This window comes from Nyctereutes procyonoides, unplaced genomic scaffold, assembly GCF_905146905.1.
Source record: "Nyctereutes procyonoides isolate TBG_1078 unplaced genomic scaffold, NYPRO_anot_genome, whole genome shotgun sequence".
In the NCBI taxonomy this organism is placed as follows: Eukaryota; Metazoa; Chordata; class Mammalia; order Carnivora; family Canidae; genus Nyctereutes; species Nyctereutes procyonoides.
Genome location: NW_026575122.1, coordinates 19,435,992 through 19,452,434, shown reverse-complemented (window position 1 = coordinate 19,452,434; position 16,443 = coordinate 19,435,992). Strand labels below are relative to the sequence as shown.

Below are 16,443 nucleotides of genomic sequence, written 5' to 3'. Positions count from 1 at the left end.
TGCGGTTACTTGCATTTCATAGTCTGCTGCTTCTTAAAATGAAATGATATTACCATGGGTATATTTTAATAGAAAAGATGATGTGAATATTCACATTTTAACTACTTCAGTCAATTATTATACTTAGAAAATAATAGCATCAAGTAAATAAATTCTACTTTTAACTCACAATAAAGGGTAAGATTAGTTCAAAGTTTTAGTAAAATAAATTGGCAAAAAAGTGCTCAATCTAACATTTGAGTTTGACAGATCCCATGGCTTCTTTCATCTGGCATCAACTATTCTAAATCAAACATAAAAAACAAAGGACATTAAATCATAAATACGAAACTGATGTCTTCGTAAAGAACAGACACACAGATAAAGTCACTGAACATACAGAATATGAAGCTCAGTATTCCTTTCTGATCAAATTACCATTTGAAATGAATTTAGGGAACACAGATTGCTACACTTTGCTACCGAGGATACTGAGGGGAAAGAAAGAATATTTCACCTTCCAACTTACTTATGAACAGTATGAGAATAAGGCTGAATTTATCCAGGTCAATATTTGGGTTAGAGAATGTGTCACAGAAGGTTGTGTAGATGATCATGAGGAGAACACTGCTGCTGATAGCACCAAAAGGTGGTTTCTTTCTCTCAAGCCAATCCTTGATGTATCTTCGGACAATCTGAAATACAGAGATCAATAGGTTGCCTCTTTTTGACAATGTAGGGAGTTGAGTTGGGCATCGCAAAGCGATTCTGACAGCAGAAAGACATGAAGGAAAGAGAATAATTTGGATGATGGCCACAGTGGATTTCAAAGCTTCCCTACCACATCACTCTTCTTCTGGGGAATTTAACATTTGTAGTGCAACTTCCACTGGTGTCCATAATGAGAGTAGATTTTCAACTGCATTCAAATCTATCCTTAATCATGCCAAATGCTCTTTGCTAGCTGTCACTGAGACATGCCCATTAAGCCTCCCCAAAGTTTATCTCCTCTGCTGATCCTAATGGATGTATGTAATTATCACAGTCCCCTTTGCCTCAACAGACAATTCCAAGTGCAACTTTGGGAATCTTAAAAATCTGACATCTTCAAGAATTTCAAGACAGTAGATAATCGAAAGTGATCCATGGAACACATTAATATTTAAAATGCAAGCAATGCACCAGAAGTTTTTAATTAAATTATAACTCATGCTTGAAAAGCAAAAGTGCATGTGTTGTGGGAGTTTAAATAATTCAAACTCTGAATATCTAGAGTTTTTGTGAATCCAAAGACAAATGCCATTTGCATGCTTTTAGGATTCCAGAATTAACACTTAAAAATGAATAAACCTGTCCTAACTCTCCTACAAAAGGATGAGTGAATAAAGTTACACAGCAATCCTCTCTTATTTAAAAATAAAATCAGATATTTAAAATCAGGACAGGCTCAATATTGGTGATAACTTTTACTTGGATATAAAAGTGAAACACTCTACTTAAAACCTTACATTTTTTAAAGAAGCTGAACAAGCCCTGTAATAAGCACTATGGTTGAGACATATTAAGTTTCGAGTCACTCATTATCCTGCATAATTGAACATGAGATTTCACAACAGGCTGAATTACCATGATCCATTAGCAATAATGAGGTCAGGGAACTTCTCCTGACAAGGCTGATGGGGTTCTGTCATCTTCTAGTCTGTGGCTGAAAAGGTTTAATTCGTAATGGAGCATACCTTCACAGATACTCAAGAACAAAGTAAACTATTCTCAGGAGAGCCTCTGAACAAATGGCTATTAGATCAACTTCATCCATTCTCAAGGACTCAGTAAGTGAAATACCAGAAAGCTGACCAGTTGGTACAAAGTATAGGAACCACATCTTGAAGGTTGGGTGGCCTGGGAATGAAAGAGAAACTGTTTTCTATATATGTAGATAAATAGTAGTTTAATTATTTTTTAAAAAATAGATCTTGTAATTAAAATTACCATTGAATTTATTAAAAACTGTGGTTTTTCTTTTTGTAGATGTGATCCCAAACCACAGTAATTTATCTAGTGTTCATTTCTTTCTTTAAAGGTTAAAATGTAGTCAGGTATAGGGATGCCTGGTTGGCTTAGTCGGTAGACTATGGAACTCTTGATCTCGTGGTTTTGAGTTCAAGCCCCATGTTGGGCACAGAGATTACTTTAAAAAACTGTAGTAAGTAGAGAGAAGCAAGAGCAGTTCTGTCACACAGTGTAATTGGGCTGAAGCATGAGAACACAAACTTTGGATAATAATGTTTGAGGAACCTAGATGGCCCCACGTTCTTCTAACGTGGGGGTAACTGATTACTAGAAGGTTACAGAGAGACTTAGTTTAAAAGATTATTTCATAATCTATTATGTTTGGTAGCATAAAACTAGTAGCTGCCCAGACTTAATACAACTCAACTCCTTTAGGAAATAAATGAAAATTACACAGTTACTGAAATTGATGCTGTCCTCCAGTCATGTTTTAATATACAATGATTAAAGACACAAACATCCTCTCTCGGCAATGGGTTATAGAATGTATGATCCCAATTCCCAAAGTAGAAGTGTCTTCTTCCACTACCATTGACCCCACTGACAAAATAAACAGATAAATATGAATGAGGTATAACTTGGAAGTCAAAGCCATTTTAAAAACCAAGACAAATCTCTAATCAATCAACTTTATAAGCTGCAATTTGACTATTCAATCTAATTACCTCTTTCTTCAATACAAAGTACTCAGAGTCTCATGGTATAGTAGGACTCTTTCAACATGGTAAGAAACATGAACTCCGAAGTCCTGTATCCTCTTCGTGAAAATGTCTTTTTTCTAAACACATCAATGTGTTAAAGCTGGATACTTAATCTCAATAAAGAAAACAACTAGAAAGTTGGAAATTGGACATACCCACAAGTGAAACAATAACCCTAGGGGAAAACAGATGGTCTTTCATTGTTTTTAGTCTTATAGTGATATTTGTCTGTGTTTTCTAAGCAAATCATTTTATAGCTTGCCAGGCTCCATAGAGCTTTTCTATCTTCTAAAATTAAATTCACAAAGTAGCTGCTTTTGCAACTGCATAGTGAGAAAAGTGTTAAAATCTTTTATAAGCTACTGGGTGAAGTAGTGTTGATATGCCTTAAAGATATGCTTTGGATATAAACTTCAGGAACCTCATCTTCTCTTCATTCAGCCACTTACACTTTTGATACAATCATCCTCGATTTGTGAAGAATCCATGTCATTTTAAAATTCTCCAAATTTCTTTGCATTGTAGAAACACTTAATAACTATGGGAAACAAGCTTTTGCTAGAGACAGCAACCCAACCTGATATAGACGCCTCAGAAAAAAGTCAGGATGATTTTTTCATATTAAATAGTCTTCAGCCGAAGCTGAAAGGGGGGAAAAAAGTCAGGATGAGGTGGGGAAAGGCATCTTGATAAGGTGGCCAGTTGTAGCTTTCTTCAGGATCTACTCTAATTCATTTGCACTCACAGAAACTTAGGCATTCACCATGAGATGACAAATCCTCATTGACTTGCTGTTCCCCGTGGAGAGGTGAGGAAAAACATCTTCCTCAGGAAGCTCTTTATTGTCTCACTTTCTTCATTTTGATTTTCTTTATTTTAAATTAAACACCAGGAGGGCTTAAAGGGAAACTTAGACTTGAATCCCAGTACTTTTAATAAGCTGAGCCACATATCAATTACTGTCTGACGACCTCCAAGCTGGAAACTTGAGAAAATATGTCTTAGGTGAGGAATGTTTATATGCTGAGATAACTGAGAAGTGTAATATCCATCGTTTTAGTTTTCTCCAATTTTTTTTCCAGGGCATTTTCTTGCTTTTTTCCCCTTCTACTCTGTCTTTATATTTATAAATTGATTTTTGAGTGGGGATATGTTATGGATAATTTTTCATATTAAGTCTGAATTTTAAAATTTTATTTTTCTTCATGTTGACTTTAGATTGTTTCTTTAAGCTTTATCCTCCATTCCACTGAATCCATATATTTTCATAAAGTGTTTGCTTTTCTTTAATAGTTAGTTGAAATATATAGCCAGGGATACAAAATCAAATCCACTGTATATAACATTTTTCTTTAAAAATATTTTTATTCACTGGGTGTTATACTATATGTTGGCAAATTGAATGTAAATAAAAATGTAAAAATTTTTTTTATCAAATACTGAATAGATTCAAAATAATATCTAAAAAGTATAAACAGTAAAAAATATATGGATATGGTAAACACCCATCATCTACTTAAGTATTATTTAAATCGTCTCATGAGAGAAGTTGTGCAGATATTATCCTGCACAATTTACAGCTGAAAATGAAGGCACAGAGAGCCCAAACAACTTGCATAAAATGTTAAAAAGTCAATGAAGGGTGGTCAGGTTATGAATAGGAATAGGACCTCTGCCTCCTGAGGGAACAAGGGCATCATGGTTAAAGGTATGGACTTTGGAGCGTCTTTTTTTATAATCTTGGGCAAATCCTGTGCCTCATCTGTAAAACAGATCCAGTAGTAGTCATAGTGAGGATTAAGTTATTAAATAAACATAAAATGCTTTAGAACCAGAGCCTGTACATGGTGAAAAATGGGTATTCTTATTTCCAAGTCCTGATTCAGTGGTGTTTCTATCACAACACTGCATAATGCAACAGCTCCTTTCCTCTCAAAGTAATTCAAGTGAAGCAATGAAAATAGTTCATACTGAATATAATTTTACAAATGCAAAATTTTACTAGCATTAATAACATTATCTTCAGCTTCGGCTGAAGACTATTTAATATGAAAAGCCAACCTCAAAAATGTACAGAAAATGGGGCAGGCTGGGTGGCTAAGTGGTTCAGCACCGCCTTCGGCCCAGGGTGTGATCCTGGAGACCCGGGATCAAGTCCCACGTCAGGCTCCCTTCATGGACCCTGCTTCTCCCTCTGCCTGTGTCTCTGCCCCCCTCTCTCTCTCTGTGTCTCATGAATAAATAAATAAAAATCCTTAAAAAAAAGTATAGAAAAAAAGTGGGGCTTAGCATGCTGTTTTGAAAAATGTTTTTCAAAGGTGGTGGAAGTTCTAGTTGATTAACATTCATTCATAAATCTCTCAATATAATGCATTAAATAAGTATTTGTCACAAGGATTTAGATGTATTGAAGGGTTTATCAGGAAAAAAGAAATATTACAATAACACATGTTTATTTCTAGAGCTGAAAAGGATGCAATCTCCCAACCATCTATGGAAAGACCAATCTTATCTCACACAGTCACAGCATCTTTGAGCTAGAAGATATTAAACTCCTTGTTCTACAAATGAGGCAAGTGAGGGCTAGAAGTTGTGCATAAAGTCAGACAGTGGCAGAAATCAAACTAGATCCTGCATCACACTGTAGTCAGTCAATAATGAGTTCAACCAAACTGAAGTACTGTATGGGGAAAACACAGAAAATTAAAATAAAATTAACTCTCGGAAATATTAGTAAAAAATTAAGTGATGAAGTTTTATTATCACTACAAGATTAAGGAAAATATTTTCAACTCTTCCTTCCTGGTCTTTTTCTTCTTCCTCTTGTTCCCATTTTTTTATTTAAAAGGTAATGACAAAACCTCCTTTTAAAAGATACACATACAAATCTATAGAAAATTTATTTTCATAATGTGCCACCTCTAGGTACAATGGAGAGATGACACTACCTTGCCTGGGCTACTTCCTCTGAAGTAGTACATATGAGCACTTCTAACAAGGTCCTCAAAGATCACATCACAAAGTTTAGGTGAATCAACTGATTACAAATGAATATGGAGATCAAGGAGTAGAAAAGGTCCCTGGTGTTGTAGGGCTTATATTCTAGTTTAAGAAGATAAACAGAAAGCAAAAACAAACAAATCGACAAGAGGTAGATCATGATCCATACTAAGTAGAGGTTTAAAGTGGACGGTATGAAACTATGTGGCTATCTGACAGCCACTGGAGAAAGGGTCTTTCTGAGAAGGTGAAAGGTGCGGTGTTCTAAGCAGAAGGTGCAGAGGCTGCAAAGTTTTTTTTTTTTTTAATTTCATTTATTTATTCATGAGAGACACACACAGAGAAAGAGAAAGGCAGAGACACAGGCAGAGGGAGAAGCAGGCTCCATGCAGGGAACCCGACGTGGGACTCGATTCCGGGTCTCCAGGACCACGACCTGGGCAGAAGGTGGTGCTAAACCGCTGAGCCACCTGGGCTGCCCCTGCAACGTTTTTAAGACAGGATCAAAGCTGGCATGTTTGAGAAAACAGAAGCAAAGTCAGTGAGACCTAAGTGTAAAGGGCAAGTGGGAGAGTATTAAGTTAAGTAAAAGAAACCTGATAACACAAGAGAGGGTGAAATAATCTTGCAAGGAAGTACAGTAGGATTTCTAGGAAGTGTTAAGTGACAATTTAAATTTGGGGTCATAAATTTGAAACAAGATGAGACCAATTATGTGTTTCTCTCTATTAAACCTGGAGATCTAGGTAAAATAGCTGCTGGGGGCGGCTCCATTAAGATAATTCGAAGTCATTTTCAACCAATCTTCTGATACAGCTCACACCTCACTATTGAGCACGCTGTTAAATATACTAATAGACTCTGCTTCCAGGAAGCTCACAGATCAACTATAAGCGCTCCTGATGAATATTATGAATCAAGTACATGGGAGAACTGGCATTTAGGTCTAGATCGAGGGAGTCAGAACAGGTTGACTGCACCCCAGTTGCCATCTTTGACTGAGTCTTAGCAAACAAGCAGGAGTTTGCAGGTGGAAAAGTCTCACAGGAACCCTAGGCTGCGAGCCGGGCATGGAGGTGCGTGGCCATCGAGGGGTGGCACACCTGTGGCCTGGACAGGTGGCGCCGGCAGGGACGGGGCCAGGTGACACTGCAGAGGTGGGGTGGGGCCGCCACACAAGGAGCCGGCAACAGGGGAGCCCAGGGGGGCGTTTTTAAGAAGAACAAGATAACTGGATGTCTTAGAAAGGCTGTCCTGGAGGCAGTGAAGACACTGGCTAGGAATTAGAAGAGGCTCACAGAAGAGAGACAGGAGGTGCAGTAATTTACACGAGAGATCACGAAGTGGTGGCATCCTCTCCGGCAGGGTGGATGAGGTCACAGATGCCAGATGTGGACGAGTTCTGAGGCAGAAATGGAGGCATTCAGTGACCACCTGGATGTAAGGGAGTAAGTATGTACAGAAAAAGTAGAGGCGAGGTGGTTTGACACACACCGGGGGTGTGATTGTTAATTCCTAAAACTAGAATACAAGAGGTGGGCAGGTAGATGCAAATATGTTTTTCCCTTTTGAAAAGATTTTGGTACTGGAAGGATTTTTTAAAACCACCTATATATTACTTTTTGACTATCTTTACTATTTTATAATTTACTGTAATACATTACTACTGGGCACACAATGATGAACAATCTAATAATTCATTATTCTCTCTGGATACTTATTCTTTTTTTTAAAGATTTCATTTATTTATTTGAGAGAGAGAGAGCATGGGGGGCAGGGTAGAGGGAGAAGCAGACTCCCTGCTAAGCAGGGAGCTTGATGCAGGGCTTGATCCCTGTACTCCAGGATCGTGACCTGAGCCAAAGGCAAGACACTTAACTGACTGAACCAACCAGGTGCTTCTGGATATATATTCTTAATTACATAAATTATATAACTATATATATATAATTATATAACTATATATGTAACTAAGTATACATATAACTATATATAATATATATTAAATATGTAATATTTATCTAACTATATATATAAAGAGAGAGGGAGAGAGAGAGTAGACAAAGTTATTTTTTTTGTCCATATGTTTTTTAATGGTATCCATAGCTGAGAAGGGCCAGAGCTGAGAAGGGCAAATAGGTTCTGTTATGCCTCTATAAGACAGCATTTCCCTTACTGATCATAGAACTCACCCATTCATTCCCTCACTCACCCATACATATTCATTGGGTGCCCTATCATCTGGATATGTAATGGCAATAAAACAGATATGGTTCCTGTACTCAGGAAGCTTGCAGTCTAATGGGAGAGATGAACAGGTAACAAGTAAACAAAAGATAGGTCTATATTGTGGCAAAGGCCAAGAAAGGAATCAAGATGCTACAATAAAGAACCACCAAGGAAACAAAGTTCAGCTAGGTGGTTCAAAGAAGGTAAAAATGAAAGAGTCCCATGAACAATGAGTTGGGGTGGGAGGGCAGATAGAAAGATACTTTAAACAGAAAAATTAGGCCGGAATTGAGAGAAGTCGGGGAAGCAAGAGTGTAGGATGGTGACAAAGAGGTTAGGCAGAGATGCAAGGGACATAATATTTATCTAGAATCCTTGTGATGTGAATAGCACTGCAGGAGTATTTTTCCAAGTACCATTCTATGTTTAATTAAATGTATTCTTTGAGTACTTTTAAATCCTTCCTTCTTACTCTAAATTTAGTCCATTTTCTAAGTAGAACATTAAAATTTAAAAAAAATTGAGGCATGTATTGGGTGCTGTGGTGTGCCAACCAGGAGGTGTTTATTCCCACATTTGCAGGGCATGTTGTTTGTCCCAAAGATCTCAGTTGAATTCCTCTTTGGGAATTGCTACTAAGCCAGCAGACTCTCTCCAGGTCAGACCTCTCACAGGGAGTGGAGAGAAGCCAGTATCTAATGCCTGGTCAGTGCAAGAGCATATAAGACTCTGGACTTAGGAGGGATGACTCTGAGGGGTCAGTGCTGCTAGAGGCCTTTGCTGGAACTACATTGTCCTATACCTCCTCCCTGTCCTACTTTTCTTACTTTCCCAAAGGTGTTCACCCCAAGGGTACTGCCCGAGGAAACTTTCTGCATGGAAACCTGTCTCACACTTTTTCCCAGAGAACCAAGCCTAAGACAGTGTGTAAATATTACATGTATTTGTAATACGTGTAAATATTACATGTATTTGTAATACATGTAATACAGTGTGTAATTATAGATGTATCACGTGTATAGACATCATTTTTAAATTTAATATTTCAAAGAGTTGCTTCTGGTTCAGTATTTACAGGGAATTTGAAAATGATAGTGATAGACATATAAAATACTTACCCGTGTCAGGCTCTGTGATGACAAAAACTTTATATACATCCACATTTAAATTAATTCTCATAAACAGCTCTTTGAGATAGGTGCTATTATTAAACAATTTGGTAAATTATGAACCTGGAGCTAAGGAGATTAAATGACTTGCCCAAAGTCTCACAGCAAATAAAAGGTAGAACTAAGAACTAGAGTTTAGTTGTTCTTTAACCAATGTCTGTGCTCTTAACCATCCAGATATACTATTTTCCGAAGACTGAACTCATTTTAGCGGTACAATTCTGTGTTCCATTCCTGTGTTTTAAAATTTATATGTTATAGTTCAATCATTATTATTCAATTATTATTAACTTGCTATAAGAAGTTAAATATAAGAATTTCTCCTATTAGTCTAATTCAGTAAGAATGATAAAGGAAACTAAATTTTCTAAGATCTAATTTTAAAAGCTAATACAATTAAATGCTTATTTTATTAATTACATGATTACAAATATGATCATTGCTATTGAAGGGGTTTATGAAGAAGCCAGCCAGCCAGATGCTTGTTCCCAATAATAGTCAGAATGTAGAGACTTTATCAGAAGGAGCAGAATAAGGAAATGATTTGCTTTGTATTTTTAAGCTAGCTACATGGCTACGAAGTACAGATAAAAAATCAAGATTCTGTGCAGGCATCCCTATGTAAAGCTAACTGCAAAGCACACTGATTGATATTAAATAAAAAAATAAAAAGGTGGGACTAGGGTAATGGATGAAACCTGGTGTGTTTTAACTCTTTCTCTTATCTTTTTTCTCAATTATCCTGACATTATATCGGAATTTGCAATTTCATTCACACACAAAAAAGAGCAGATAAAATTGGAGACCTTACCTGTCCAATAATGAGAGGAACCACAACAGTCATAAAAAGCTGAGAAAAAATAGATGTGAAAGGCACAGAAGAGGACGAGCCAAGCTGTAAGGCAAGAATATAAGAGGAGTGAGAATTACTTTGAATCAGTTATCAAATATTGCTGTTAATTAAACGGCACAATAAATGAAATCTCTCACAGGCACCAAAAATTTGGTAGCTATATATAAAGAGCAAGTGAAATTACTTTTAATTTTCTAAATTTAGTGCCAAAGAGACTATGTACTTTAACATATAATTTTTATGGGAAACTAGCATTGAGGAAAAATTATGACTATGGTTTTGCAATTAACTTACATTGCTTATTATTAATTACATTACTGACTAGTAAAGTTATTCTGTGTTCATGCTGTTCATAATCATATGGTGTGATATTTCACCTATACTCTTTTCTCTTTCTCCTATCTGCAGACCCCTAAAACAAACAAGGATGTCTCATCATTCGCTTCTCAAGATCATATTTTTATTTATGCAAGTGAAATAGTTTCTAACTTTTCTACTCCTTCAAAACAAAGCAATGAATCTCATATACCTTTAAAATTTATTCTTACACAAAATCTAGGAAATGAGAATTCCTGAAACATAAATTATTTTCCAAGTTAAAATTTCAATATATCTCTTCTAAATGTGTATGTTTTGACACTGCTCATAATTCCTATTTTTTCCTCCTTCCTCATTTTTTGGTTCATTTTCACTAACGACTGCAATCTCAGCTTTGTAAAGATTCTACTGCTGGTAGCACAGGTAGTTTGTCTATAAACATAGTCCCACACTCATGTTAATCTCAACCACCAAGAATTGCAGGCTTCCTATTAACTTGGTAATAGCTTTCAAAACCTCCTTCTGCTTTTCAAACCTCTCTGGACAAACAGTTGCCTGGTTCATAGCTGTTTATCTCTTTTAAGAGTCCCTTTTGCAGCCAGGTTCTCCCAAATCATCAATAATGATCGCCCTGGAACTTGGAACTTATTTCCATCCTTCCCCTGCAGATGAAACCTCAATTTTTGCATTTAACCAAGTTTAATTAAACTTGGGTAAATACCTTTTGGAAGATACTTTTTGTGAAGGACTTTGATATAGTTGGCACCAAGGGCACTGAATGTTAAATAAAACAAAGGAAATAGTTAGATAAATGAAGTCAACAGCTCTGAATGAAATGATGTGGGATCATTGTTTTCACTGATTTCTAATTCCTGCATGAACTAGCTTACCAAAATCTTTTCTACACCCTGGTATATTTTTATTCTGCCCCCATCCTTAGCCCCAATCTATATGCACTCAAGATGCCAAGCATGTATGTCCTGCCCAGCAGAGGTTTGAATTCACTTAATACTCGCTTCAGCACTGACCACTGGCTGTGAGCTTAACCCATAAAAACTGTAGCCTCTAACCTGTTGCTCCATAATTAGTATAAACTAAAGTGAGGAAGAAAGACAAACAGAAAAAGGGAAACTGTAAACAGAAACGTGAACACCTAGGATTCCTGGTGTGTTAAATGCTACAAGGCTGTTAGATGTTGCTTCTTATGCCAAGCCGAAATATTAAGAGCTAATAATCACACCCTATTTTAGAGCAACAGTGTCTTTGAAATACAGGGCACTTAACAAATATATATTTCTTTTCACGAATATTAACCCTAAAGATGCTCCTGAGATAAGATCGAGATTTTAAGAATGCATACTTTACAGAGAAATTGAGACACTAGATGAACAGAAAGATAAAATTTAAAGAACAGATTTTCAAGTTCAAAAACATCCAACTCAATGCTCAACCATAAAGTTCACAATGTTTGGAGAGACATAGTAGGATTCTGGGTGATAACCTTCAAGTAAAAGCTGTCAATTCTTGCCTGGAATCTCATGGGTAATTTGACATATTCCCCATTCTATCTCAAGTCTACTGTTACTCAATGTGTCTTTAAAATGTTTTAATGAATAACCCTATCAAGCTATATTCCCTCTGTAAGCCCAATGTTTAACCCAATACCTGGCAGAGAGAATACATTTGCAGATAATAAAGCTGTGCACAATGAACAAATGAAGTAATTTGTAAATATAAAGTACTAAAAAGTGCCAAACTCTTATTCAAAATCATATACCTATTTTTTTTCTAAAGTTATAAAAATACAAACCTGAAGTATATTTTAAAAATCATTTATTAAGTTAGTTTGGGAGTTGTTTTTATTCCCAAGTCTACTTAAAAGATTGCATTTGGGGATAAGAGGAGTAAAGGAAAATTAATGTCAACTTTGGTTTTAAACATTTTTATCCATTTTAACTTCTCCACCTATCATACAATAGACCATTTGCATGTTCAATGTTTTTTTTACAATTTTTAATTTAAATTCAATTTAGTCAACATATAGTGTATTATTAGTTTCAGAGCTAGAATTTGGTGATTCATCAGTTACATATAACATCCAGTGCTCATTATACCAAGTGCCCTTCATAATTCCCATCACTGAATTACCCCATCCCCCCACCTCCCCTCCAGCAACCCTGTTTGTTTCCTAGAGTTGAATCTCTTATGGTTTGCCTCCCTCTCTGTTTATTTTATCTTATTTTATTGCATGTTCAATGTTTAGAAGGCTTGTATTTCTAGAAGACAATAGAAAGGGTGATCTCCAAAGTCCCTTTGTCCTCTAAAACACCTATGATCTCTGGCCCACTTGATTGGAAACGCAGGTTGGAGGAGGACCTCCCTGCTTTGTCAGATCAGAGGCCAGAGCAAGCTGGCCAGGGATGTAATTAACAGGGTACGTGAAGCCAGACAACGTACATGGTGATGCTGGGGAGGAAATCCCGCAGGATGGTTCCTTTAGAAGTGGCTCTGAAAGGAAGGAAATCTCAGTTCTGAGGTCTAATTTGGCATAAGTCCTTTCTTTTGAATCACCAACCAGACCTGTCGCTGTGGTCAGTGTGAAAATGCAGAGACACCCTTGGGGAAGTTTCTGATGCTATGAAGTACACTCTGGCATCCAGAAGAAAGAAAAGCGAGCATTTGGCATAGACTAACATATGAGAGCATGACCAGAAAAGTACCAGAGTATGTATGCAGAGTTGATTTTAACTAAAGCAGAAGGAAATATGCTGCCTGGGATATTTGGTTCTTCACATTTTAATGAAGAATCTGTCAGGGTTTCTATTGTAAAGACCAATGTGTTTATAAGAAGCATCAATAATTTGTACCTTTGGATAGAGTTGCAGGTTCAGGATAAGTACGTATCAAGCCTTGCTCTGAGCTTCACTGAGCTACCTGGCACACTTAAAGGCGACAGTCTCATACTGCCAACCCATATTTTAGGATACACTGTGTTTAATGAACAATCTGGCCACTCGCTAATTTCTTTTAGGAATATAGTGCTTTAAAGCACAGAGCTCACAATTAGGTTTGCCAATTTGTTTTAATACCATGCTGATAAGAAATGTTTCGGTGAAAATTAAATATGTGGAGATTTAGGACCTTTGTGTTGAATCATTCAAATAGTTACTGGTGCCTCCTGTGAGCCAGGAGCATGTTTTAGGCATTTGGAATCCAACAGTGAACGCAACTCAAAACCCTTCCTCTCCAGGAGTTTTTTAAAAGCTGAGGTGCGGGGGCACCTGAGTGGCTCAGTTAGTTGACCGTCTGACTCTTGATTTTGGCTGAGGTTATGATCTCAGGGTGGTAAGATGGAGCCGTGAGCTGGGCTCTGTGCTGAGTGTGGAGCCTGCCTGGGATTTTCTCTCTCCCTCTCAAGCTCTCTTTCAAAAAACACCACCACCATCAACAACAACAACTTTTTTTTTTAAGGATTGAAAAAAAAAAAGTTGAGGTGTGTGTGCATGTCCACCCATCACCACGTGCATGTACTCCTTTCTACAGAACACCTTCCCATATTTAAAAGTTGTAGTCTTTGTCTAAGAGTTAGTTCAATTATCACATTATAAATTCTTTCCAAACCTTCCTCCTGTAGCACAGATGTGGCCTCTTTTGTGGCTCTGCATTTCTACCATTACTCTCAGAATCCTTGGTTGCTCTTGTGTGCAAATTTGTCTGTCAGTAGACTGTGTTCCAGAAGGTCCAGGGACAGGGTCATTCATTTTTATATTCCCAGTGCCCAGCAGACTGACTACATTCTACAGCTAGGGCAGTGGTTCTCAAGCTTTAGCACTGTCAGAAACATCTGGAGGGCTGCTTAAATCACAGATTGCTTGGCCCCACCTTCAGAGAAGAATGGGGAGGATGTTGAGAATTTGCATTTCTAATATGGCTCCATTGATGCTGAGCTAGGGTTCATTCACCCTTTGAGAATTACTCATTCGTATATTGTAGGTATTCAACAACAGTTGTGAGTTCAATTAATGAATGTCAACAATACGTAGGTAGAAAAACAGGCCTGACAATGTTTTACTTCCTCCTTCCAACTACAAGTTATGTTACAAAGCCCTACTTAGTTTACAGACCCCAGAAAAGGATCAGTTGTCTGGCCTCCCAACCATCTCCTATAATTGCAATAATGACAGCTTTTTATTGTACAATCTCTATGTGCCAGACACTGCTCTAAATGCTTACTGTGTGTCAATAATTTAACCTTTCAGGTAGGTCTTACTAGTACCCGTATTTTCATATATGGCAATAGTGGCACAGAACAGTTGGACAAAGTCACCAGCTAGAGAGTGACAGAGCCAGGATCTAAACCCGGAAGTCGACCCTCAGCAGTCATACTTAATTCTTACACTCTGCTGCATATTAATTACTAAAGGTACAGAGCAGTGAAATGGGAAGGGCGGCAGGAGCGGAAGCCAAAGCTGGGCTCCCCCTTTCTTGCCCATGTGAAATAAAGAGAGGGTGTGTGTGTGTGTGTGTGTGTGTCTGCGTCTGCATGGAGATGGAGAATTGGAAGGCAGGCAGAAGCAAGAAGAGGGAGGAGAAAGAAAGAGGAGGGGTGGGGAGAAACTTGATAAGTAGTAGTTGATGATGCAGCCTTTCTCAACTGGGGTTCCAGATTTGAGTCACAGAAAAGGAGCAATTATTTGAGTCACTATTTTCTCAACCCTGTCAAGGATGGTACCTAGCTAGTACTGCAGTAAATGGATCAGAAAGAGTTAATCCAACACACACAATGGATGTCTTAGGGCATTAGGACTTAATTCTCTAACCTGGCAGAGAAAGGCTGAATAGAAGCAGGATTGACTGTTATCAATCCATTCAATTTACAAACTGATTTGGAAAGAATCTGGGGGCCCAGTGGGTAAAATATTATGGGGCCAACCAAGACTCAGACAAATAAGTAACAATTCTTGATGGAGACACTGACTGTCTGTAAAATCATAGTTATCAGCCTACAGTTAGAAAACAGATGGTGCGTTTTAAATCACTTCTCTAAGTGAGCTGACCTGTAAATTGTCATTAATGCACCAGGTCTTCACTTGCTCTGCTGTGTAATCAGCCTTTTATCTCCTACCAGGGAAATCCATTAGCCACAGGCGTCTCTACTATTCGTGTTTCCTCTCAGCTATTAAAACATTATTGTACTAAATAATTCACCCTTGGTGATTGGTCTTTGCTTTCATTAGTGCCATATTCAGAGAAAATATAAGAATAGATATTTACAGTTTACACTGTAGAATGATGAATGGTAAATCTCATCTGTGAGAAAATCAGGAAGAAGCCGCTTCAGATACAGAGTAGGATTTGTTCACTTCCTGCCCAATTTCTACCTTCTCGTCATGGTCTGCAGACCCCAGCCCTGGGGAGAGGGAAAAAGAATGGGGCTCACTTAACTATTGGCTCTAATTTTCTTGTACCCCTACACAGACATACTCATAAGTACCTGTCTCCTTTCTGTCACAGACAAGCATGCAGACAGAATAAGGGAGAGTGTCCCCAGGCCCCAATCTCCCAAATCCTTCTAGATTTCCATCTTTCCCCAGAAACTATAGTTCAGCTTTTCTTTCATTCCTGCTGCCCCTTCTCTCACAGGGAAACATGCAAACTACATTGATTACTTACACAAAATCAATGACTTAAATGTACGCTAGCTGACAGGCTCAATGTAAAAATGACTACGATTTTTATCAAAATTAAAATAGGATTGTTAAACAGCCTTATCGATTCAGCTGCATGTATAAAACTAAAATTGGGTTACTGTATGGAAGATAAATACTTAGCAGAGGAAATGAGCCTTTTTATATCTAGATGGCATTTTTCTTTCTTTGAGAAGAATAAAATAGGCTTTTGCTAATTTTCAAAGATAAAAAATTATGTAAAAAATTTCTTTTTGTTATATGCTAATTTAAAACATAAGATTATCTTCCAATAACTGATGGAAATTCTGTGCAATTGTAAATTCTGGTTATTCAAACCACACAGGATGTTTGGTGAAATGTCCCCAGATAAACTGTAAATTGGCTTATAATCCAGAGAGAAAAAGGGGGGGATCCAAGGCTTGGAGGGCTGGAGA

At 37.4% G+C, this 16,443-nt stretch overlaps 1 protein-coding gene across 2 annotated transcripts in view; it reads right to left on the bottom strand.

Moving 5' to 3' along the window:
- Positions 1–16,443, bottom strand: part of SLC10A7 (solute carrier family 10 member 7) — a 241,070-nt gene that overhangs the window by 39,303 nt on the left and 185,324 nt on the right. Inside the window, exons 7-8 of one of the 2 annotated variants that reach the window (XM_055336458.1) lie at positions 9,960–10,043; positions 509–674 (exon numbers count right to left, since the gene is read on the bottom strand). In XM_055336458.1, the coding sequence (XP_055192433.1) occupies positions 509–674; positions 9,960–10,043 (250 nt within the window). The remainder of the gene's footprint in view (positions 1–508; positions 675–9,959; positions 10,044–16,443) is intronic. The other variant, XM_055336459.1, reaches the window with a different exon arrangement.